The sequence below is a fragment of the Girardinichthys multiradiatus genome, chromosome 15 (genome assembly GCF_021462225.1).
Source record: "Girardinichthys multiradiatus isolate DD_20200921_A chromosome 15, DD_fGirMul_XY1, whole genome shotgun sequence".
Classification (NCBI taxonomy): Eukaryota; Metazoa; Chordata; class Actinopteri; order Cyprinodontiformes; family Goodeidae; genus Girardinichthys; species Girardinichthys multiradiatus.
Window position 1 is genome coordinate 23,599,330 of NC_061808.1, and position 25,072 is coordinate 23,624,401.

A 25,072-nucleotide genomic window follows, 5' to 3' on the forward strand; every position below is an offset into this window, starting at 1 on the left:
GGTTATGCATGAAATGTTTAAACAGTTCTGCTTTGCTGTAAACCCAGAGGTTTGTGACCTGTAACACAACATTATGTTTGCAGAGACTGATTTGAAATTGATTCTCATGTCGATTTCAGCGAAAATAAAAGATAATTGTGTCATAACAGGAAAATAATTGGTCCATAAGATTGCTTGTGAGCTGTCTGTTTTTTGTCTGAAAAGTTTGAATAATGGGCACTCATACAGTCAGCAGTTACTTTACCAACATCATCTGCTACTTGAACTTCTCTTCTTCTAAAAACATTTATCAGTGGTATTGTTGAAGGCTGCTAGTTTTATCCTCTAAATAGCTACAGGGCTGTGCATATAATGTTAACGAATTCTGACTACATATCATCCAAGCTGGTTTGGCTCTGCAGTGATTGCACCATAACATCTGCTTAAGGCCATTATAGCAGTGACATTATGCACAATGTGAGCTGTATTTTGCTCATCTGACCTTCTTAGCCTCCACATTTCTTTATAAGGAGAATTAAAATATATTGATTACCACAACAGGAACCTTTTTTTTCCAGCTTTCAACAAATTTGTGAGCGCAGCTTGATAGCCAAGTCAGTTATTTTCTGCAGGCAAAGGAGAATGTGAAAGCTTTTGCTGGCTCAATCATGTTTGACATCAAATATTGCTTGTTTTGTTTTTGCATTTGTGTTTAAAGCTTAATCCAAAATTCCCCCCTACAATGAGAGAACAGGGCCAGGGTAGGGTCTCAACCACCCACAGTCTAATTCTCCATCATCAATCATACCACATGGCTATAGGGGTTATGTGGTGTAATAATTCTTTGAAATAAGTTTCACTCCTGGAGGCAAATGTTTTTTTCAATGCATTTCCTCTTTTACAGCCTTTTCACATTTAATACAGTGCAAACATTACTACTCTGTGGTCTTACTAATACAACAAGTTTAAACAAACAGAACATTCATTTGTCTGCAATATGTACACAACTGTATACACAACCAAAAACCAACCAAGACCAGAAATGAGAACTGACTAACATCGCACTTAAGTCGCAAAAAAAAGACTTCAGATTTGTGCCCTAACTCATGACTTGACCTCGAGATGGGATTATATTATATGTAATCTTTAAATAATGTAAGGGGTGATAGCAAGCCTGAATGTAAGTTAGAGACCAAAGCTCTGACAGTTAAAAGGATGTCCTTGATTAATTAGCCAGCGATGTTTGCAGACCGTGGACTGTTAATGGTTCTTAACAGTCTGTTCATGTTTGCTGTAGCTTGATAGTATTAATCTCACAGATTTCTCCAACTGAATGCTATAATACATAGTGTACCTTGACAAGAAAAGGTTTTAAAATTGTATTTAGAACATAGTTTCCTAATGTTATAAAAGATTTTCTGACTATGAAGAAGAAACAATTGTGATAGGAAGATTGTGATAGGAAGCCAAAGTACCCGGAGAGAGCCCATGCATGCATGGAAAGAACATACAAACTCCATGCAAAAATACCCCAGGCTGAGATTCAAACCAAGAACCTTCTTGTTTCAAGGCAGCAGTGCTACCAACAGCCCCACGATGATTAATACTGCTGATTCCTTTTTGCCCCCATTCCATTTGTGAGAGCCAGGTTTTAGTTCATATATGTTTTTTTTTTTTTTTTTAACTGTGTCCTGTCTGGCAGAGTAGCACTCAGAACTGTTGTTTGGGTGCTAAGAAGAAGCCCAACAGATTTACTTTCATAAGTGGAGCCTTACAGCCAACGCTTTAAAGCTCTGCTTGATATTTGTAAAAGAAACTTTTTTAGAAACTGCTTTTGGATTATTTCAATTGTTATGGACACGGAGACAGAAATGAAAAGGAAAAAATAAGAAGCACAAAAGAGAGAGGTGGGGCACAAACGTAAAGGGGAGAGAAGGAAAAAATAATAGAGGAAAGAAAGAAGGATGAAGAGATTACAAGATAATATCCTGCTTGCTTCTAAACCTGCAGAAACGTTCATATTAACAGCTTTTTTACCAAAAAGTGCATGGTACTTATGAATTAAAGATCTATTTAGTGGTAAATGCAGCTCAGTACATAGAACTATTGTGTATCTGTTACCACCTGAATCTAAACATCTGTGGGTCGGAGTGTGAGCGTGCTTGTGTATACAGGTCCTTCTCAAAATATTAGCATATTGTGATAAAGTTCATTATTTTCCATAATGTAATGATGAAAATTTAACATTCATATATTTTAGATTCATTGCACACTAACTGAAATATTTCAGGTCTTTTATTGTCTTAATACGGATGATTTTGGCATACAGCTCATGAAAACCCAAAATTCCTATCTCACAAAATTAGCATATCATTAAAAGGGTCTCTAAACGAGCTGTGAACCTAATCATCTGAATCAACAAGTTAACTCTAAACACCTGCAAAAGATTCCTGAGGCCTTTAAAACTCCCAGCCTGGTTCATCACTCAAAATCCCAATCATGGGTAAGACTGCCGACCTGACTGCTGTCCAGAAGGCCACTATTGACACCCTCAAGCAAGAGGGTAAGACATGGAAAGAAATTTCTGAACGAATAGGCTGTTCCCAGAGTGCTGTATCAAGGCACCTCAGTGGGATGTCTGTGGGAAGGAAAAAGTGTGGCAGAAAACGCTGCACAACGAGAAGAGGTGACCGGACCCTGAGGAAGAGTGTGGAGAAGGGCCGATTCCAGACCTTGGGGGACCTGCGGAAGCAGTGGACTGATTTTGGAGTAGAGACATCCAGAGCCACCGTGCACAGGCGTGTGCAGGAAATGGGCTACAGGTGCCGCATTCCCCAGGTCAAGCCACTTTTGAACCAGAAACAGCGGCAGAAGCGCCTGACCTGGGCTACAGAGAAGCAGCACTGGACTGTTGATCAGTGGTCCAAAGTACTTTTTTCGGATGAAAGCAAGTTCTGCATGCCATTCGGAAATCAAGGTGCCAGAGTCTGGAGGAAGACTGGGGAGAAGGAAATGACAAAATGCCAGAGGTCCAGTGTCAAGTACCCACAGTCAGTGATGGTCTGGGGTGCCGTGTCAGCTGCTGGTGTTGGTCCACTGTGTTTTATCAAGGGCAGGGTCAATGCAGCTAGCTATCAGGAGATTTTGGAGCACTTCATGCTTCCATCTGCTGAAAAGCTTTATGGAGATGAAGATTTCATTTTTCAGCACGACCTGGCACCTGCTCACAGTGCCAAAACCACTGGTAAATAGTTTACTGACCATGGTATCACTTTGCTCAATTGGCCTGCCAACTCTCCTGACCTGAACCCCATAGAGAATCTGTGGGATATTGTGAAGAGAACATTGAGAGACTCAAGACCCAACACTCTGGATGAGCTAAAGGCCGCTATCGAAGCATCCTGGGCCTCCATAAGACCTCAGCAGTGCCACAGGCTGATTGCCTCCATGCTACGCCGCATTGAAGCAGTCATTTCTGCAAAAGGATTCCCGACCAAGTATTGAGTGCATAACTGTACATGATTATTTGAAGGTTGACGTTTTTTGTATTAAAAACACTTTTCTTTTATTGGTCGGATGAAATATGCTAATTTTGTGAGATAGGAATTTTGGGTTTTCATGAGCTGTATGCCACAATCATCCATATTAAGACAATAAAAGACCTGAAATATTTCAGTTAGTATGCAATGAATCTAAAATATATGAATGTTAAATTTTCATCATGACATTATGGAAAATAATGAACTTTATCACAATATGCTAATATTTTGAGAAGGACCTGTACAAGGTTTCTCCTTAAAAATATGCAATAGCAAGTGTGAGAAGCCACTGACCTGCCCCCCGGGACCTAGGACAGATACGGAGGAGATCCGATCCACAGACATCCAAAGGCCCCACAGATCACAGGAACCCCAGGAGAACCACTGGCAGGACTACCGCAACCCCCCCAGAGAAGAGCAGGGGAGAGTCCCAGGGGAACCACCCAGCAGCCACAGTGCAGAAGCCCCAGGGAGCTGCAGCGATGTGCCCACAGGCCCCACCGGCAGCAACAACAATGCACGCCCGAGCAGATCCAGCCATGGACCCAGAAACCCGAGATCCCAGGACATATCACTTCCCAAGCAGAGACCTGACAGAGCCCAGGTGTCCAGGCCCCCGCAAGCAGCCACTGGGAGCAAGCCAGCAGACACCAAAGCACCCAGCCCCACATTTGATGGGGGGCCTAAACTGATCCAGGAGAGGGAGCAGCCCAAGACCCAACCTGACACAATAAAACAGACACACACAGTCACAATCACACATTCCCACCCTCATGCGTACAGATAAAAACACTCACACCCACCCAACGTAAAGACAAACAACAATGGATGTCGTACACTCACTTAGACTCCCCATACATACTCTATACTCCCAGGTCGGTCCAGGTGCCGAAACTCCATAGGGGCCCCGGACCCAAGAGGTGGTCCCCTTCCCTCCGGGGTTGGAGACAGGCAGACCGCTCCAGCAACTAAACCTGGCCCGGGCTCGTGTCTGACCCTGAGCGACCCCGGCCCGGACCCCAAGGTCATTTATGTTTAAAACTACAAACTACAAAGGAAGTCTTATTTTGGTAAATTCATGGTAGAGCAGTAAATAGGTTACTATCACTTTAAGAAAACCGCAGCAGTCAGGCTTTGTTGTTGATGCAGTTGTGTCCAGTTCATGCTTAAAAGGTACCTAGCAACATGGTATTCTTAATAATTTCAGACAACAACGTGTGTGTCCCAACTCCTGTATGAATGCATTTTTGTTTTCTTTCTTCCGATGGAAGTTTATTCATCTTTGAACAAGTATAGTTCACGAGTAAAACCAAAATCACCAGCTTTAACTCTACACTATTTAACAACTTAACACAATCAATACATGTATGCTTTGACAATATGCAAGGAATTATAGTTACAACCTCTCCAATTCAGTCCAAAGGGCAGTACTCAAAATATATGTCACTGTAGTTAAGTGCAGTTAACTAACCAGGCCAAACAGTTCACTTATTTTCCCACTGACCTAAATGTTAAAATGCAGAACAATACATTTAACCAGATATAATGCACAATGTTTTAACCTAAAACTGTACAAAATTTCCCAATGTCAATGGGATGAATATCAGTTAGTGCTAAGTAGTTGGGCTCATAGTTGGACACACCCTGTCCCATGCCTTGCTTTGATTATTTTCATCTGTGAGAAGGCCATCTCACAGAGGTATGTTGTAGCCAAAAAGTGCCCCAACTTTCATTGCACAAGAGGAAAGGCTATTTTTCTCTGCTTACAAGTTCCCAGAAGTCGATGTCCTTTGCCCTCGACTGCAGTTCAGTGTCACATTGTAGTTAAATTTTTCCATGCCTACTCCATTAGGCAAAAAAAATGTATCCTGAATCTTTATGCATATAATTTCAAAGTTAATGGGAAGAAATTGATTTGTGATCAGTTTGACAATGTACTTCCTGACAAATATTTTCTTAAACGTCTGTTAAATTCTGTGGCTGCTTTATCCAGATGAACACAGAACTGCTCAGGATTAGCGTCGCTCACATTCTCTGCCAGTCTTGGGAAGTGTGACAGTCTCCCCTTTCTCAGCCGTGTGGTCCACAGATCCACTTTGGCTTGAATCCATTGACAGTGCATTTCACATGTGCCAACAGTTTGTCTTTGCCTTGCAGTTCATTTAATTTAGCCATCAGGTCTTTAAGAAAGCCCAAATCAAGAACACATGCCTCCTCTTACAGTTCTTCATGATTCTTATTTCTTGCTTTCAAAAATGAATTGCTCTGTGGTATGAGTTCAACTTAGCGATCCAGCACTTTACCGTGATTTAACCAGTGGACATCAGCATGCAAGAGTAAGTTCCCATGTTAAGCATCCTGCTCATACAGTGAGGATTTGATCAGTCAATTTTTACAACAAGCGTCATCACATAAACCTGCAACTTTGCTAGCAAGTGCCGGCTGATATACCACACAGCAATAACTGTGGGAATGTGGAAACTTAGAGTGTTTGTGGCATAAAGCTATACAACCGGAATGTGTGCCTCACGTTGTTGTTGCGCCATCAGTGGTAATAACCACAAATTTTTAAATGGGGTTGTTGTCTAGCACACATCATTTAAACTCGTTGTAGATGTCCTCACCTCTTCTCCTTCCCTTTAAAAATGTGAAAAAACCCTGCTTTGTGGAATAGTTTTTAATGTTTAATTTAGGTGGGATGACTTATTTGAATTTCAGCTGGGCCGTAGCATGATGTCGTTCCAGGTTGGCTAAATGGAAAAAAAAAAATGTACCTGAAATTACCTAACTTCTGATAGGTTAAAAAATTTTTTTTTTTGCCAAAATTGCTTTAAGTTCTATTGATTGACACAGAGATCGTAAGGTCGATTGTGATTGACTGGTTGGTGACCCCAGTATTACACACTTGACTTCGACTTGGGGAAAATTACTTTTAAACATCTCTGATCTCTGATAAAGACATTTCTATCTCACCAAAAATGACCAGCTTGGCAAGGAGAGCATTATGCAAAGAGGCAACAAGGAGGCTCATAATAATTCCGGAGGAGCTGCAGAGATCCAAAGCTCAGGTGTAAGAATCTGTTAACAGGACATATGGGACCGATATGTTATGGCTTGCGAGATATAGGACCCCAGAATGCGGACGAGCAGGCAGCGGGATGGTAAGTGCAAAGGTTTAATAACAGAAACTCACACTCAGCAGGAGGCAACAAAACAAACGGGCTGGCAAGACAGGCATGGCATGATAAAAAAAAACAAGACTTGGTTTGAGAATGTTTCCGTGACGACTAACTGAACAGGTGTGTATATATGGAGTGAAAACCAGGTGGAGCAAGGAGACAGATTAACTTTGAGCAGGTGAACCGAAAAACTTAATTGACAGACGGAACAAAACGTGGCTGCGGCAAAAACAAAGACTCTAATATACAAACAAAACCAAACTTGACAAAACACGAACAAGACTAAAACATGACCAGAAAAATAATAAACAAAAGCATGATTCAAAACTTGAGCAGTGAAAAGCATATAAGGAAAAAACCTGAAACCAAAAAACCCCAAATCATAACACGATGGGAATACATTTCAGCTTTTTAGCATGTATGCAACATGTGGGTGGTGGCAGTATCATGCTTTGTGTATGATTTGTGTTGGTATAGCAAATTAAATCCCAATAAAACTCAATAGTTTGCGCTGTAATGTAAAAAAATTGAAAACAATGTGCAAAGCATTGTATCACAAGAGACAGAAATTGGAACAAAAACATAATGTACATCATTTCTGCATCATGCGATCGGGTTGCACCATAATGAAGGCTTTAAATAACATCAGAAAATAGAATAAAAAACAAAAATCCAGTTTCATTCACCAAACCACACCTCTACACTAAAAGGATCAACGAGGGATAGACTCTCTTGCTGAGACAGTATTTACTGTTTGCTTTTATCTCCATTCCCCTACTTTATGTCTCACTTACCCAACCTATCTGATTAACTATCCAACATTATATTGGACTACTTTGACTCAATTGCCTTGATTTAGTTTTCTTTGTCATTTATTTTCAGTCTTTTATCTTCTTGCTGCATTTTCCATCAAACAGGATAATTGTGGGAAGAAGCAGCTTATAGTCTCATATAGAAACTGTGACCTCCATCTGCAGTTTCCTTTCATTACCACAACCACTGAAAATAAATCTGGTTTTGGACTTGCCTTTGTTGATGTGTTTATGTGTGAGTATATTAGAAGATGTCACAGTCACTGTATATGGATCTGTAGATGGTGACACATAGTGATAATTTTTGCTCTGGATAAGGACTGAGAATCTGCAGCCTCCTAAAGAGAATGCTAATGTTTCTCCTTCTTTTTGCTGCGAGCAGTGCAGTTTCATGTGAGGAATATTGTGTGGAGCGTGAAATAGTTTCATAAAGCTTTAGGGTTGGAGGTGTGTTTGATTTATAAGTATTTCACATCTGAAATGGAGGATACTTTCAAGCATATCCTTTTTTGATACCATCTGTTGTTTAGAAGCCAAAATGTGGGATTCTGCATATATCAAAACTAATGGAAACCTAATGGGCCATCACAAAAAGTCCATGAATATGAGCTGTGACATTTCGGGAAGGCAAACAATCCTGCACACAGTGACATGTTTTGTTTCTCATTACACAAATGACTTTTCTTTTTGAAGGAATAGAGATCCTTCTCTCACTCAGTCATCTTGAAAATTACCTCTACCTATTCACACATTATTGTAATGCTAAAACCAAAACCATATGTCACATTTTACCGTAAAATCAGTTTTGTTCATATCATCCTAGCTAGATATCAACCATAAATTCTCAAAATGCATGTATCTGTTTTTGCGGTGTGCCACACTATAGCAAAAAAGAATACAAAAAATATTTGAGATATGACCCTGTTCATCATTGCCTGTTGCTTATAGTTCAGCAGTGAGGACAGTGTGTTTGCTTGTCTTTGGTTAGTTGCTTCAGTTAATAGTTACAGTGCCTTGCAGATATATTCAGAGCCCCTGAACTTTTCCACATATTTTCACATTAAAACTACAACATTTTATCTATTTTATTGAGATTTTAAATAATAGACCAACCTAAAATATAGGATAATTATGAAATGAAAATGAAAGGAAAATGCTACATTGTTTTCTATTGAGTTCTTTTATTTGTTTTTTACAAATAAAAACCTGAAAAGGCATGTCGAACATTTGTTTTAAGTGCCCTTTACTCTGATATCCCTCAATAAAATCCAGTGGAACAATTTGCCTTTGGAAGGTACCTAATGTGTACATAGTCCCAAATGAATTGACACATTAAATTCCTGGCCAAAGGGAAAAGGGGAAGCCCCCCCCTTTTCCATTCGAGAGCCATGGCCTCGAACTTCTTCATCTTCATCCTGGCCACTTCACATTGGCTACGAACCGCCCCAGTGTATGCTGTAATTCTTGGCTAGAGGGGGCCAGCAGGACCACGTCATCTGCAGAAAGAAGAGACGGAATCCACTGGTCACCAGACCCCCGCCGGCCATTGGCTGCGCCTAGAAATCCTGTCCATAAAAGTTATGAACAGGATCGATGACAAAAGGCAGCTCTGTCGGAGTCCAACATGCACCGCACCGGGAACAGGTCCGATTTAGTGCCGGCAATGTGGGCCAAACTCCTGCTCCGCTTGTACAGAGACCGGATGGCCCCTAATAAAGGGCCCCCAACTCCATACTCCTGGAGCGCCCCACACAGGGCACCACAAGGGACACAGTTGAATGCCCTTTCCAGGTCCACAAAACACATGTGGACCAGTTGGGCCAATGAAAATGTCGCAGATAAAAAGATGTTGCAATCAATAACCAACTTTTCCTTTCCTTACCCTCTTATTTATTCCTCATTTTCTTCAACGCTTTGAATCCACGTCACGTTCTCTGCTCTTCTTCTTCTCCTACAAGGCAATATCCTGTGCTGGCTGCGACTGGATATGAGGTGAAAATCCGGCCAATCAGATCAATCAGAAGACTTTCTGCCCCCAACTGACAATTACGCCCACTAAACAGAGCTAGAGTGTAATTTTTCTGCCAGAGCGAACAAATGGGTGCAGGGGGCATGTTTTACTGCTCGCCGGGCTGCGTTAAAAGGCTCTCGAATAATGCCCATGATCAGAGCTATGCGCTCTCTCGATTAAAAGATGCGCTGTTGTGATTGCTTAATACACTCCTCTAATTTTTGGCAGGAATGTGACACCATAGCCTCGGGTCCCTCGTTCAGGCTGGGGTTCCGACCCCAGGCCTGGCTCCAGGGTGGGATGTCACACGCCTTGTTCTAGTGATCCTTATGAAGGCGTTTGAACCGCTCTGAAACGCTATGACACGTTTCCCAGAGCATGTTTGCCATGGGAGACCCTACCAGGGGCATTTAAGCTCCAAGCCACATAACAAAAAAGATTTTAGATGTAACATGACAATATGTGAAGAAGTTAGTATTAGTACTTTTGCAAGGCACCATTATTTACCTCTACCTAATTGCTAGAATCTGAGGCAAACACTTCATCATTAGCAACAAAAATAAAAGAGTGGTCTCTTTATCTACGACTACCAATCTGCAAGTCCGGAAAGCTCTGTGAAGGAGAAATTTCCAGACTTAGGCAGTTCCACTTCAATTCAGCAATCCTACGCATGCTATTTATTTAAAACGATTATTTCTCCTGCTACTGAAATTTTTGAAGTATTAATATTACAGTGAAAAATGTTATTTATAACATTTATGTATTGTTATTTTTGAATATCATACATAGAATTAGGCAAGAATAAACATTAAAACATAAATACACTAAATTTGGCAGCAGGTTTCAAGATCTTATGGGACAAAATATTTAATTGTTTTGTCACTCATCTATTTAAAGAGTAACATTGGTGGTATGAAAAGCTGATTTTAGCTAACCGTTAAATAGTCAACCTAGCTCTGCTCAAGTAGCCAGCCTACAGTTGGCTGCTAACAAATATGGGCTTTGTAGTTTACCAACTGCACTTCTACAGAATGACATTTGGTGTTTTTAAGTTAAGTATATAAATCACGTTTTAACACCTTCATATATACTGAAACCGGCCGCCAGAGCATGCTTATATCTTAACTGGAGCAAGAAGCTGGGTTAGGGTTGAATGGGGGTTGCCCCAAATGCTTAACATATTTAACTTTGCAAAATGTGTTTAGATTTGCAAACTATGTTTCACAAGGAGGGACTATTCCAGTGGTCTGTTTAGGATTTTAAGTGTAAATAACAAGCTTCAATGCAATAACTCAAAAATATATACAATATGAATAAGTTTATAATTCAGTGTTTGTATAAACTGCTTTGATGGTTTTGAGATTGGAGCTGTTTTTGATAACAAAGATCCCATTTAGAACTTGCCTCACTTTAACTAGCTGCTAAATTGACTCTCAAGTATGAAAAACGTTCTCTTTCTTGGAAATGTGTTTGTTCAGACAGCTGTCTACGGCACCTAAAATGCAAACTGTCCCCTTAAAATACTCTAAACTAGATTTTCCTTTATTGCCATGTCACTACTTGTGAGCTTTAAAATATGTCAAAGGTTGGTGCTTAAAATAGAAGTCTGCTATAACCTTGTCCTCTGTGCAGACGGACTGCTCCAGTGACAGTGAGAGTGAAGATAACTTCATAGTTGTTCCACCACGAGACCACCTTGGCCTGGCTATATTCTCAATGCTCTGCTGTTTCTGGCCATTGGGGATAGCAGCCTTTTACTTCTCACAGGGGGTGAGTTCACACACACACACAAACACACACACACACACACACACAAATAAAAATACCCCTTTAAAGCTGCGGTCCGATACACATGAATGATGCAGCATCTGTTTGTCAAGGTCTAACATTACATTCTTCCAAACACACAAAAATACACACATTTTCATGGATGGGTCAATGTGAACACACTCACATGCACATTTCCAGTTTTTTTGTGTTGTGTAAGTCATTATCAGAAGATTAAGGACCAGGATCACAACCAGTAAAACACTTGTAACTGGCAGTCCTAACGCAAGGCCAGTTTTTATAAGCAAGCCATCAGTAACTCAAGGCCAATCTGTAAGCCTGATGCTCTGTAAACACGATGAGAGCCTCCTTTAGAGGAAGTACATAAACCACTTTTAAGGCTCTATCTCTGAACACAGAGAAAAGAGGCTTTCAAAATCCGTAGGTGAGAAGGACCCTTTGAACTACTGCCAGTTGTTAAAAATGTTGAGCTCTTGGACTTGTTCTAGCTGCTTTGCAGGAGTTTAGAGAACATAAAACAATTAGGAAAAGTGCATGAATACATAAAGAATTGTCAAAAATGTATTTCCTTTATGCATATTTACTTTGTACTTTTAACTCTTTTGTAGGAATTATGGTAGCCTCACTAACCTTTCACTGTGAAAAAAACATAAATAAAATTAATTTCTTCAAACATTAACTTTTTTAATGGAGTTTTGACGAAAATTCAGAATGAAAGACTCACCTTCACCGCCTCCACCTTCCAATGACTCTCTGTACGTCTCCGGGCCTTCCAATCAGCATCCTGTCCGTCTGATTCTCCATCCAATCACCTTCCGACGCCTTGCTTTTAAAGGAGCTTCTACCGTGTTCATCTTCACTTGTCAGCTGAGCTCATCCCTCCTCCACCCCACCTCCACCTTCTTCCTTCACATCTACTCCTGGCTTCCTCGCTCCCTGGCTGCCAATCCACCACCAGTGTCGGATCAGGGGGAAGACATATTTAAATCTAAGCCTTACAAATGATCATCTTAGCTCATATCATTCTCGGCATTCATGTCTTCCTCCCAGGTCTGACCGCCAAAGAAATAACCATGTAATTTCTCATCATTAAAACTTTTGCTATCCCTCTCTTTGTGAGTCTTTTCAGATTGAAATAGTTTTTCACAAGTCTACTTAGGTGGATAAAAAGCCTTTGGACTGACAAATAAATAGATGCTATCTGTTATGTGAAAACTACAAAGCAATATCAGTTCAATGCTGTTAAACCAAAGTGACCAAATATACCTTAACCTAGTATTACTTACTTAGTATGAAAAAATAATGTTTTTTTCTGACTTCTTCTGCAATCTCTACATGCTCCAACATGCCTTATGTCACATACTCATTCACCTGTTTACTCTTGAGAAAACCCCCACTACCAACCACCTACCTTACCTTACCTAATTGAACCGTGTATGTTAACAATGAAAATTTTTACTTTTGTCCTTGAGCACCCCCAGATGGCAAATCCTAAAGTTCCAGTCTTGTGGAAGACCTCCTGCTTTGTTCCGGTACTAAAGAAAGCTCACCCATCAGTCCTAAATGACTATAGACCTGTTGCCCTGACATCCCACACCTAGAGAGACTTCTGTTGGCCCACCTGAATAAGCAAACAACAACATATAAGGACCCCGTGCAGCTTGCTTATCACCATGGTGTTGGAGTTGAAGATACCGTCATACACCTTCTTCAGCAAACAGCTGAGAGTGTTGAAAGTCATGCCCTCATTTTTGTTTCAGCTAAAGGATATTTGGAAAATAAATCAAGGACTAATTCTATTTCAGTCATTGGTAAATTTAAAGTCAGGCACAGCTTAAACACTGTCATTTAAAACAAAAGTACAACAGTTGTGAAAGACTCACGCAAAGTATGGAAGTAGAAGTTTGTTATTGTTTTTCCTTTAGTAGACGTTTGTGAAAAAACGTGCGTGGTGTGAAAACTTATGGTTCCTGTGGTTCTGCATTTTACAGAGTAACACTGAAAAGCCCCCAGTTTATTGGCTTGGTTAGTCAACAGATATACTTTAGGTATGTCACCTTCAAATAGCATGACCTTAGGAACAGTAATGGTTAGCTTTTATACCACGATTTCGTAAGGAAACGGCTACCTTTCTTTTTATTCTGAGAAATAAGACTGAGTGGGGCGGTAGTGCACTGAGACGTGTAATGAAGGGTCAGGTGTGGAACAGCTCTGATCCGAACCCTGCTCACTCTAGAACTTTCTCCGCCATTTTAATAAAATAAATTTAAACCATAACTAGAGTATGATAAAAAAAAAAAAGACCAGTAACTGGCCCAAGCCTAGTCCGATATGGCATATCGTATATAATTTATGGCATATAAAAGCAAACCATCAGCAACCACACACATTCAGGGAAAGAGCTTTTGAATAGTTGCTTGCTGTGGTGACCATTGTGCATTTGAACCTATTTCCTAGTTACAGCTCTTTCAGTTACTTAAATGTGAAATTAAGTTATTGAATGAGTTAACAAAACATGAGCTCTTAAAAGTGACTATGATCAAGAATATTTGACCAAGGTTATTATGTTGAAATTTACTGTTGGGCTTAAAATGCACATCTTGTGTAGAACACATCAGTGACCCCAATGCATTTGAGATTTCACCAGTAACATCAACAAGGCACCTGTAATGAATTTCTGTTGGCTTCCAGATCTAGACTTTCTCCCTCTTCCTTGGTTTGCGGGAAACAGCTCGAATGATGTCGTGCTCAATAAAAAAGACAAAGACCAGTTCCTGTCTTGCCACTAACCCGATTCTTTGTCCTGCATCATCAGCAGGACAAAGACATAACACATTTAAGGGATATCATTAGCACACCCACGTGCACACAAAAGTTAATTTAAAACCAGGCACTGTACTCGGGCATGTGCTGCAGATCGACAGCCGTTTTACTAAATTACCTTAGATGATAAAGTTTGAACATTTAATCATCTTATCTTTGGAGGCAAGGAGTTCAAGTCAGTTACTGAATTATCTTGTCAGGAGCTAATTTGATTCTTCCTAAGTAATTATGAGAATGTGTGGCAGTGTTTAGGTACAGAGCCCTTTTTCTGCCAGTCTCCCTGCTTTAGAATTTGCATCAAGTGGAGCAGTCACAGAAGAACATAGGAGGAGTTTTAAATTACTTTATGTCATAGCTGAGTAATTCTCTTTAACGTCTTGATTTCGTTCATTTTTTTATGAAATACAGCAAATGAAAAAAGCGTTTATGACTGTGTTGAATGTTTATAGCTGAATGCAGGGTAGAGTTCCAGGAAAAAACTACCTAGACAGTTGCACTGGTTCCTCCGCTTGTTGATCTGATCTTTATCTAAATTATAAAAACAAATTATTAATGATCAAATAAATGTTCCATGTCTGTCTTGAAAACAAGTTGGAAAAAATGTTAAAATTTTACTTAAGAATTAATTTGTTATGTTTGATGGTGACTAATCATCTAACTCATTCTTCAAATTAATGGGAGATTATGTGCTAGTTTTGTGTAAAGATAAAAAAAAACATATAACATTAAGTAAAATGTGAGGAAGGGTGTATCAACTGGAAAAGAGGAAAAAGTGATAAAAATACACAGTGACAGAGTCAATGAAGCTCCCAATCAAAGGGTGGTGCCAAGAACATAACAGAGAAAGAAAAGCAGATCAGATCATGATGTTGGGTCACACCCGCCATTTTGGTCAGGCAAACAACTCTACTGCGCAGCTCAGTATTCGTCGCAGCAACTGATGTCACAGCTCAACAGGCGTCGGAGCTCTGACTTCACCAGACCTTATAAAAAGCCGAGGAAACAAACTTTTGACTGCCCTTTCCAGTCGTAGCTTAAGAGACTATAATCTCTGGAGAATCAAAAGTTTGCAGGCCGGTTTCCTTCCATTCTCCATCACTTGCCAACCTCATGAGAAGCTTAACAGAGCTAGTAGATCTTGCTGGGATAAGAAGACCAGGAGATTTATTTTACCAATGGAAGGCATGCCTGTAATGCTCAAATCCAGAAAAACCCACAGCGGTTTTCCAAAGGAGATGGATTTTCCTCTTTTGTTTCATTCGACTGTTCAAGGTCCATCATTTTTCCCTTTTTCTGCGGAAATTGGAGAAGCTGACTGTTTCTAAGTTTGTTACAAATGCATGACGAACAAAGCCCCGCTTTCCACTTGCTGCTCATAGAAGACGGCACCAAGTAATCCCGTTCCTTTTTTGTTGGTACTATAGAAATTGCCTGGGCATGATAAAGTAGGATAGTTAGGGTGATTTTAGAATCAATATTCATTTAACTCACTGTGCTTTAAGTTGCATGTTGCAATGCTTTACTGACGTTCTGCTGAACTGTCTGATTGCTGTTTAACACTGTTGAATCCAGAAGCATTTACTGTGTTTTTAACAATCGAGCACTGACTCAGTTAAGGTTAAAGTAGATCTTAAAGCAAATTGAGGCTATGAACTGAGACTCATCTGTAGCTCATTGAGTTACAGTTTATGGCCCTTTGTGTTTCACAGAGTTCCAGCTTTGGGGGGTTTTATGACTGTATGCTGAGAAGGAGCTAAGCCGCACCCGCAGGGCGCTGCCTGTGTGGAACTCGTGTCCCATCGCCTTTGTTCATCTTCCCAAGTTAATCCAAACTGTTGTTGTTCTCAGTTGTCCACAAACTGCTGTTTTGATCTCCATCAACCCTCCAACACATATCCTTACTTGGATTATTAGTGTACCCCTTTTTGTAGAATAGTGCATGCTTACTTAGGTGAATGTTGTTGGACCAGAATAGTTTGATTGTAAGAGGAACTATTGGTTTAATACATTTTCACATAGATAAATAGACAGCCTTTGTGTTTATTTTGAGTAAGTGTGATTGTCCGTTAGGAGAAGGTTAGAATCCCACCATTCGGTGAAACGGTTGATAACACAGTGACATTTGGCATGGTGTTGGTTAATAATTATCAATTATTAATGATAATTAACTAATTGTATTTATTAATTGCTGGGAGCCCAATAATCACACCACGAGAGTGTTTCTCAGATATTTTGGTTTGAATTGATTTCTTCTAAATTCTGATTTTTAATTATAATTTTTGATAAATATTTATACGTATTTAGCTAAACAAAAAATGACATGGAGGCTTGTTTAAAAGAATATTCAGTGTGGGTCGATGTGCTGTTTTCTCTATTTTGAAAACTTACCTCCTAGTAATCACAAGGACACAAAAAAACTGTATTGATATGCTGGTGAGGTTTGACTTTTTACTTTCTTTTTAGTTTTAGGTGCAGCTATATGCTGTCCCACATTGGTCTGAGGACTAAAGCTTCAAGTGTACAGTGACTGTCACCTAATTTATCTCCTAAAATAACCTTTCAGTTGTCAGTCAGTCATTTTCTACTGCTTATTCCATAGTGGGTCGCAGGGGAGCTGGTGCCTATCTCCAGCAGTCTATGGGCAAGAGGCAGGGTACACCCTGGACAGGCTGCCAGTCCATCGCAGGGCAACACACAAACAACCATGCACACACTCATTCATACACCTAAGGGCAATTTAGAGTTACCAATTAACCTAACAGGCATGTCTTTGGACTGTGGGAGGAAGCCGGAGTACCCGGTGAGAACCCACGCATGCAGAAAGACCCCTGGTCAGGAATCGAACCCAGGACCTTCTTGCTGCAAGGCAACAGTGCTACCAACTGCGCCACCGTGCAGCCCACCTTTCAGTTGTTTGATGTAGTATTTAGAGAAAATGAGTCATGGAGCAACTGAGAAGCATTGGAAAGTCACAGGCAAGCATTTGTTTATTTTTTTAAACATAATTTTCCTAACCTGCTTTTTGCCCATGGATGAACAGAGTGGTAGAGAAAGCTAAAGATTTGATTTTACTGATTGCACATCAACCTCACCTTTTACATGAGGACAAATACAAACAAACCTGTTAGCGACTGTAATAGTCTGTAGATGGTCGATTAATAGTAGTGTTGCACTTCTTGAAGGTCATGTTTAGTCAAATAGAGACCTTCTGGAGAGAAGATGAGTCAGGGCACTGGGTAATAATGCACAGAAACAGACATGCTTTTAAACATGTTAAATCCATTGTAATGCTTTTCTGAATTCAGGATTTGTACTAATAAGCCCCAAACATGCACAACGGATCATAAATAAAGCACTCCAGTTACCTGAAGAAATTTAGTTTTGACTTCAGATTGTGAACTAATACTGAGTCCTAATTAATATGACAGTAATTGGGTGTGGGTTGTGTTTGGCGCAGATAGATTTCTCTCTCAGCTCTGACACAGCTGTGAATGAATATGTGGAGCTGAGGGGCAGCAATGATCCCTCTCACGATTATGCAAATATAACTCCCCTGAAGTTAGATTATGGCATACAAGTCATCATAATGAATGAAAATGAATGAGGTAATTATTGTTAAGCAGTTAAAGTGTCTGTGTGTCTGTGTTAGGGGCAGTCAGAACACAGTGAGTATTAGAGACGAAGACCTTCCGCTTTCCGCGTTAAAAAACCTGTTAACATTCCTGAATGGACTTTTGACAGTGCAAAGCAGAGTGAGCCTTCATGCAGCCAAGACTGAGATGTTATCTTTTTTAATATATGACACCCTATTTCAGGCATTTTGTCAAGGTTGTGGAGATAAAGCCGTAAAAGCTTCTAACCATTGTTGTTGGCTTTTGCTTTGCATGGTACAGTTTTAACTTCCACTGGTAGATGTAGCGACGAACTGTGTTAATTGACAATGGTTTTCTGAAGTGTTCCTGAGTCTGGTAAAATATCTGTTACAGAGTCATGTTGGTTTTTAATGCAGTGGCTCCTGAGGGATCAAAGGTCACAGGCATTCAATGTTGGTTTTCAGCCTTGACAGGTGTTTTTAGACCATTCATCAACTTTCACAGTCTTTTGTTGCCCCTGTCACAGCTTTTATGGAAAGTGTTACAAGCAACAAATACAAAATCAGTGAATAAAAACATTACATAGTGTGTCGTGCTGTATTGTAGCATATTTTACCATATTGTTTTGCCCTTAATCACATTGTATAGTTGGATCAAATCACATAATACCATAGAGTAATGTGTTATAGTATATGTATTGTATCATATTGAATCATATAGTTTGATATCATAATGTTTTTCACATAATGTAAACAAAGATTGGGAGTAAAGTTTGGTTGCGGTCCTTAATGTATCATAGTTATAGCGTACTGAGCTACAAATCGTATTGTATCAGCCACAAAGTAGAGACACCCAATTCTTTGGCAGAAGCAGTATAAAGCAGTTAACAGGCACGGCCACTACCCACCTTAAAATAAGTACCGGTACATACAATTACAAAAGATCGGGCTTGATAATGACAAATGACTGACCCTGAGGCCAATCTCATCATACTCACGCACATCACACATTGTTGTTGAAATGAAGTCAAGAATAATGAAAGTCATTTAACACTTTGAAATCATGCACTTGCGAAAGCTTTACTTCCATCCTGCGGTCTGATCCATATGTTAATGTACAGACAGTAAATTATGGCTGTTTTAGCAGCAGACTGCACTTTGCACCTTGCTGGATGTCATCCACTGAGGACAACAAATACATAAATATGTGTCAACACTGTGATTAAACAGAACATAATTAATTTAGCGAAGGACAGTGTTGACGGAAAAGACAATTTGAAACGAGAATTAAACCAAGACAGTAGAATATTTAATCTTTACATTCTGTCATATTCTAATAACACTGACAAAAAACACACCATCAAACAATAAATGACTAAATTAATTTACCACCTCAGGAAATTTCAGGCTAGTTATAGTTTTTCAGAGTGCTATCTTTAAATTGACAGTTTTCTCTCAAATACAGTACAGACAAAAGGTTTGGACACCCCTTCTCATTCAAAGAGTTTTCTTTATTTTCATGACTATGAATATTGTAGCTTCACACTGAAGGCATCAAAACTATGAATGAACACATGTGGAATTATATACTGAACACAAAAGTGTGAAACAACTGAAAATATGTCTTATATTCTAGGTTCTTCAAAGTAGCCACCTTTTGTTTTGATTACTGCTCCTCACACTCTTGGCATTCTGTTGATGAGCTTCAAGAGGTAGTCACCTGAAATGGTTTTCCAACAGTCTTGAAGGAGTTTCCAGAGATGCTTAGCACTTGTTGGCCCTTTTGCCTTCACTCTGCAGTCCAGCTCACCCCAAACCATCACGATTGGGTTCAGGTCCGGTGACTGTGGAGGCCAGGTGACTGTGGAGGCCAGGTCATCTGGCGCAGCACCCCATCACTCTCCTTCTTGGTCAAATAGCCCTTACACAGCCTGGAGGTGTGTTTGGGGTCATTGTCCTGTTGAAAAATAAATGATGGTCCAACTAAATGCAAACCGGAGGGAATAGCATGCCGCTGCAAGATGCTGTGGTAGCCATGCTGGTTCAGTATGCCTTCAATTTTGAATAAATCCCCAACAGTGTCACCAGCAAAGCACCCCCACACCATCACACCACCTCCTCCATGCTTCACGGTGGGAACCAGGCATGTAGAGTCCATCCGTTCACCTCTTCTGCGCCGCACAAAGACACGGTGGTTGGAACCAAAGATCTCAAACTTGGACTCATCAGACCAAAGCACAGATTTCCACTGGTCTAATGTCCATTCCTTGTGTTCTTTAGCCCAAACAAGTCTCTTCTTCTTGTTGCCTGTCCTCAGCAGTGGTTTCCTAGCAGCTATTTTACCATGAAGGCCTGATTCACACAGTCTCCTCTTAACAGTTGTTCTAGAGATGTGTCTGCTGCTAGAACTCTGTGTGGCATTGACCTGTTCTCTAATCAGAGCTGCTGTTAACCTGCGATTTCTGAGGCTGGTGACTCGGATGAACGTATCGTCCGCAGCAGAGGTGACTCTTGGTCTTCCTTTCCTGGGGCGGTCCTCATGTGAGCCAGTTTCTTTGTAGCGCTTGATGATTTTTGCGACTGCACTTGGGGACACTTTCAAAGTTTTCCCAATTGTTCAGACTGACTGACCTTCATTTCTTAAAGTAATGATGGCCGCTCGATTTTCTTTACTTAGCTGCTTTTTTCTTGCTATAATACACATTCTAACAGTCTATTCAGTAGGACTATCAGCTGCATACTGTATCCACCTCCTGAACAACACAACTGATTGTCCCAACCCTATTTATAAGGCTTGAAATCCCACTTATTAAACCTGACAGGCCTGTGAAGTGAAAACCATTTCAGGTGACTACCTCTTGAAGCTCATCAACAGAATGCCAAGAGTGTGAGGAGCAGTAATCAAAGCAAAAGGTGGCTACTTTGAAGAACCTAGAATATAAGACATATTTTCAGTTGTTTCACACTTTTTTGTTCAGTATATAATTCCATATGTGTTAATTCATAGTTTTGATGCCTTCAGTGTGAAGCTACAATATTCATAGTCATGAAAATAAAGACAACTTTTTGAATGAGAAGGTGTGTCCAAACTTTTGGTCTGTACTGTAGGTTGTCAAAGATCCAGAAAGAGGACTAGAATTACTGGATTAACAAAATAAATGAATGTTATGTTAACTAGGCTGCATAAAGAGGGCCTGATACTGAACACTGAAGTAACAAGGAACAATGTGAACGAAGAACATTCTACTTCGTTCGTACGGTTGTTTTTCTCCCTGTAATTGCAATTAAACACACATTTACAATATATTTATTTGTTTCAAGTTATATTTATAGCAAATCATGTTTTTCATATATTAGATTTAGTATTTTTTATTTAATCATGTATTTGTTTTTCTTACTCCTGAATCTGCTTTCCTTCAATTTCTCTTTTCCAGACCACCAAGGCAGTGAACAAAGGAGACTTCCCGCTGGCTAACATCGCCTCCCGGAGGGCTTTGTTCCTTGCTGCCCTCGCCATCACTATAGGCACTGGTGTTTATGTAGGTGTAGTGGTAGCTCTCATTGCTTACCTCTCTAAACCAGGACACATATAGCAGAAGCCCCCTCTTTTTCCCACCTCCTGGGAGCCTGGGAAGAGAACAAACCCCCTCTGGGGAGACAGAGTTGCACCTGCAGACTTTGAGAAAACTTTTATGGGGATGTAGTTTTCTTCCCGTTCTTTTTTCCATCCACCTTCCTCTCTTTCCTACCTTCTCTTCCAAAAGACCCACGGGCAGCCAAGATTAGCCACAGTGACTGGAGACAGGTCAATCTTCAGGGTAGGATTAGGGAACAGAGGAGAAGGAAACTTCTCCCCTGACTCCAAGGTTGTGATGGAAAAATGTCATGTGAGCCCAGTTTGCGTTCAGTTAACTTAATCCAGGTTGGGTTCATCGCTCTTTGACTGGATTTTATCTTCAAAGTCTCCTAAACTGAGCTGTAAAGGGAAAAAAAGATAATACCTTACTGAAATCACCTAACTGACTGTCATCATTAAAGACGTTAAGAAATAAGACGCTCATTCAAACCAACACTGTATTTATTACAGCTAATATCTCAAACGTCTTTGAGCAGACTTTTCATGCAGGTGTGCCAGCTATGAAGGCACATCAGTCTTTGATTCATAAACTCAGACTATTGATATTTGTACTGGATTGACTCCCTCACAAATAAGGAATAAAGTTAAGTATAAATGTATCCAATGTCGAGATAATGTCGAGAGAGAGCCTTTAACTTTGTCTCTTTTTGTCACGTTACAGCCACAACTTCATTGTATTTTATTGGAATTTTATGTGGTAGACCAACACAAAGTAGCGTATTTTGTATTAACCGAGACATTCTGTGCAATCACCCTGCCCATTCCAGAGTACAGCTGCGTGTTTTTGGACATGTCTCTATCAGCTTTTCATGTCTAGAAAGCAAATTGTTTCCCCTTCTATTTTGCAGGATAGCTCAAGCTCAGTCAGACTACATGAACATTGATTTTCGGGTTTTGCCACAGGCTGCCAATTGAATTTAGGTCTGGCTGTATGTTAAGGGTCATGGTAATGCTGGAAGGTGGACCTCTACCTTAGTCTCAAGTGTTTTGCATACTCTAACTGTTTTTACCATGACTGTTTCAAGGTAGAGATGGTCTGTTCAAAGTTCAGGGTGCTTTGCAATTCTAGTTTTTGCCAAAGATTTTAAATATAGGCCATTTTTACATGACAATGATTGTTTTTACAGTCTACACAACAAATTTTCTTTCAAATGGCAACGCTAGAGACATAAGGAGGGTGTAATTCCCCTGCCACGCCACTTGTTGGTGGTATGTTCTTTGAAACTCAACAATATGCGCAAACACTTGCTGGTTACAAAACGGGGAAGAAAATGAGCATATCGTTCGATTCAAAAAAGTCAGCAGCACAAGTAAGTACTCTGCAATCTGCCATTGTTATTCGGAATCAGAATCAGAATCAGAAAAGCTTTATTGCCAAGTACGTTTTTGGACATACAAGGAATTTGTTTTGGCGTAGTCAGTGCAATACAATACAAATTAAACAGTATAAACATATCTACAATATAATATAAATATATGTGCACAGTTTTAAGTGAGTGAGAGTAAATATAGAGCAGTATAAGATGCAAGAGCAATACAACAGTGCAGGTGATCATTGTGCAAGTATGGCAGTGCAAGTAAAGCAGGAGTCCAAGCTGAGCGTTAATGTAACACATAGAGTTACAGGTTACAGGTGTCCTGTCAGCAAAAAAAAAGGGGAGGGGGGGGTGAAAGGGAGAGTGTCAAGGTGGTTTCCGGGCTTTGTTAACCAGACTGGTGGCAGATGGGAAAAAACTGTTCTTGTGGCGTGAGGTTTTGGTCCGGATGGACCGCAGCCTCCTGCCAGAGGGGAGAGTCTCATCTTCCAAAGGTTTTAAATTGGTTGGCAGCTGTTATGTTGTGTGCAATTTGATTGATTTCAGTCTTGGCTTCTAAACAAGGCCATAGTCTCCTCTGACCAGAGGACCTTCTGCCCCACGTATGCTGTGTAACATACTTAGATTGTGGCAAACTGCAAATGGGAAAACCTATGGCTTTCTTTTAATAATGGTTTCCTGTCACTTTTACATAGTGAGCAGATTTGTAAAGCAGAGTGCCAACAGATAGTTGTCTTCTTTACAGAGTCCAACACATAAGCTATGGATCGCTGCAGCTCCTCCATAGGCTTCTTGGAGGAGAGCCATGGTATAATAGGTTTCCAGTTGTGCTGGTTGTGGATGTTGATTTAAAAAATGTCCCATGAATGTTGAAAACTTGGGATGTGGTTTGAAAACCTACCCCTACTTTTATGGGCTTTTCTTTTTTAAATCCCTTTTCTCTCTGATATATTCCTTATTTTCTATACACTGAACAGTTGTAGGCTGTACTGTTTTTTATTTATGTATATCACACTAAAGAGCACTAAATCCAAATGTACTACAGAGTTTTCATAATTCCATTTGTAAGACTATTGGATACCTTGTATCTTTTTTGTCCTTTATGTTGGTCACTTGAAATCCAAAAGATACACTGAAGTTGTAACGTGACAAAATGTAAAATGGTTCAGCAGTTACTAAATCAAGATGTTATACAGTAGAAACTACCTGAAGATGTTGAAAAAGGTTGCGGTTATCTTCTTTTGAAAGTTTTAGACTGCCATGAGCCACATTACAGATTGGTGCCTCAGTCTTGTATTTTTCCACAGAGAAGGTGTTCAAGCACCAGATACACACCTAATAGAAGACTAAATCTGCCCAAGACGATATGGCTTTTATGGCTGTCTTTTGTTGTCTCCTGTGGTTTAAAGGAATCTTCACTAATCTCACTTTAAAGAAAGTAAAAAGCACAGATTTAAGTTAGTCAGATGGTCTGAGATTTAGTGCCAATGGTCTTCAGGGGCCCAAAAAGTATTTGAAATAAAGCCATGCACAGCTGAAATGATGGTTATAAATCAAGTAGCTAATCTCACTTAAAAGAATGCCTTTCATATTCTTCATGAATTATGGAAAAATGCCATCAGACAGCATTGAATTTTGCTCTGATCTGTTATTCCGTGCATGAGTCCTACCGTACTGGCAGTATATTGCAACGCATGATTGGTTGGAGAGTATAACTTGTTTTTCTACATTAGATTCTGAAAAAGTTTAAACTGCTGTAAAACAGACCATTCTCACACAACTCTTGACTCTAAATTCCACTCTTCAGCTAAGAAAAAGACATAATAGAAAGGGCATAATAGGTCATTTTCGAGGGAGATATGATTCAGGCTTCATAATTCCTTTCCGTCCTGTTTTTAGTAGCTCTTGTAGACACTTGCAAACTCAAAGAATCTTGGCAAACTTCAATTGTTTTTCTCTGGCATTTCAGTTGATACTTCTGCGTTGTAGCTTAGAAACCAGGCATATTGTTCAAGCGGTGAAGCCTCAGGAAGTTGCATGTAACTTTTCTGCACAGGTACTACATAGCTTGCTCCAGACAATTAGGCTGTAAAACAAGCTCTGTTTTTGCAGGGACTGTGTATTCTCTGGAGCATAACCCTGAAATGGCACAGCCGCATTAATTTCACTAATACTTGTGGTGTTGCTGGTTGCTGCAAAACCTTTAAGTAAACATTATGAGTTGGCTTTTTATTGAAGCTAGATACAGACCTTTTTTTAAGCCTAATACAGACTGATTGTAACAATTATTTTGAATTTGTCTGTCAGCTCTTAAAGCCACTGACCCCATTGGACCACTGGTCACCACAGAAACTCTGGAGCTACTGGTTTCAGTGAACGCACATGTCATGGTCATC

The 25,072-nt window shown here is 40.0% G+C and overlaps 1 protein-coding gene across 3 annotated transcripts in view; it reads left to right on the forward strand.

Annotated features, from left to right (window-relative positions):
- The window catches only part of syndig1l (synapse differentiation inducing 1-like), a 108,180-nt gene that overhangs the window by 48,170 nt on the left and 34,938 nt on the right, over positions 1 to 25,072 (forward strand). For 2 of the 3 annotated variants that reach the window (XM_047388678.1, XM_047388679.1), the window contains exons 3-4: positions 11,153 to 11,290; positions 21,158 to 22,823. In XM_047388678.1, coding sequence (XP_047244634.1) covers positions 11,153 to 11,290; positions 21,158 to 21,316 — 297 coding nt within the window. In that variant the 3' untranslated portion in view covers positions 21,317 to 22,823. Of the gene's footprint in view, positions 1 to 11,152; positions 11,291 to 21,157; positions 22,824 to 25,072 lie in introns of those variants that run through there. The other variant, XM_047388680.1, reaches the window with a different exon arrangement.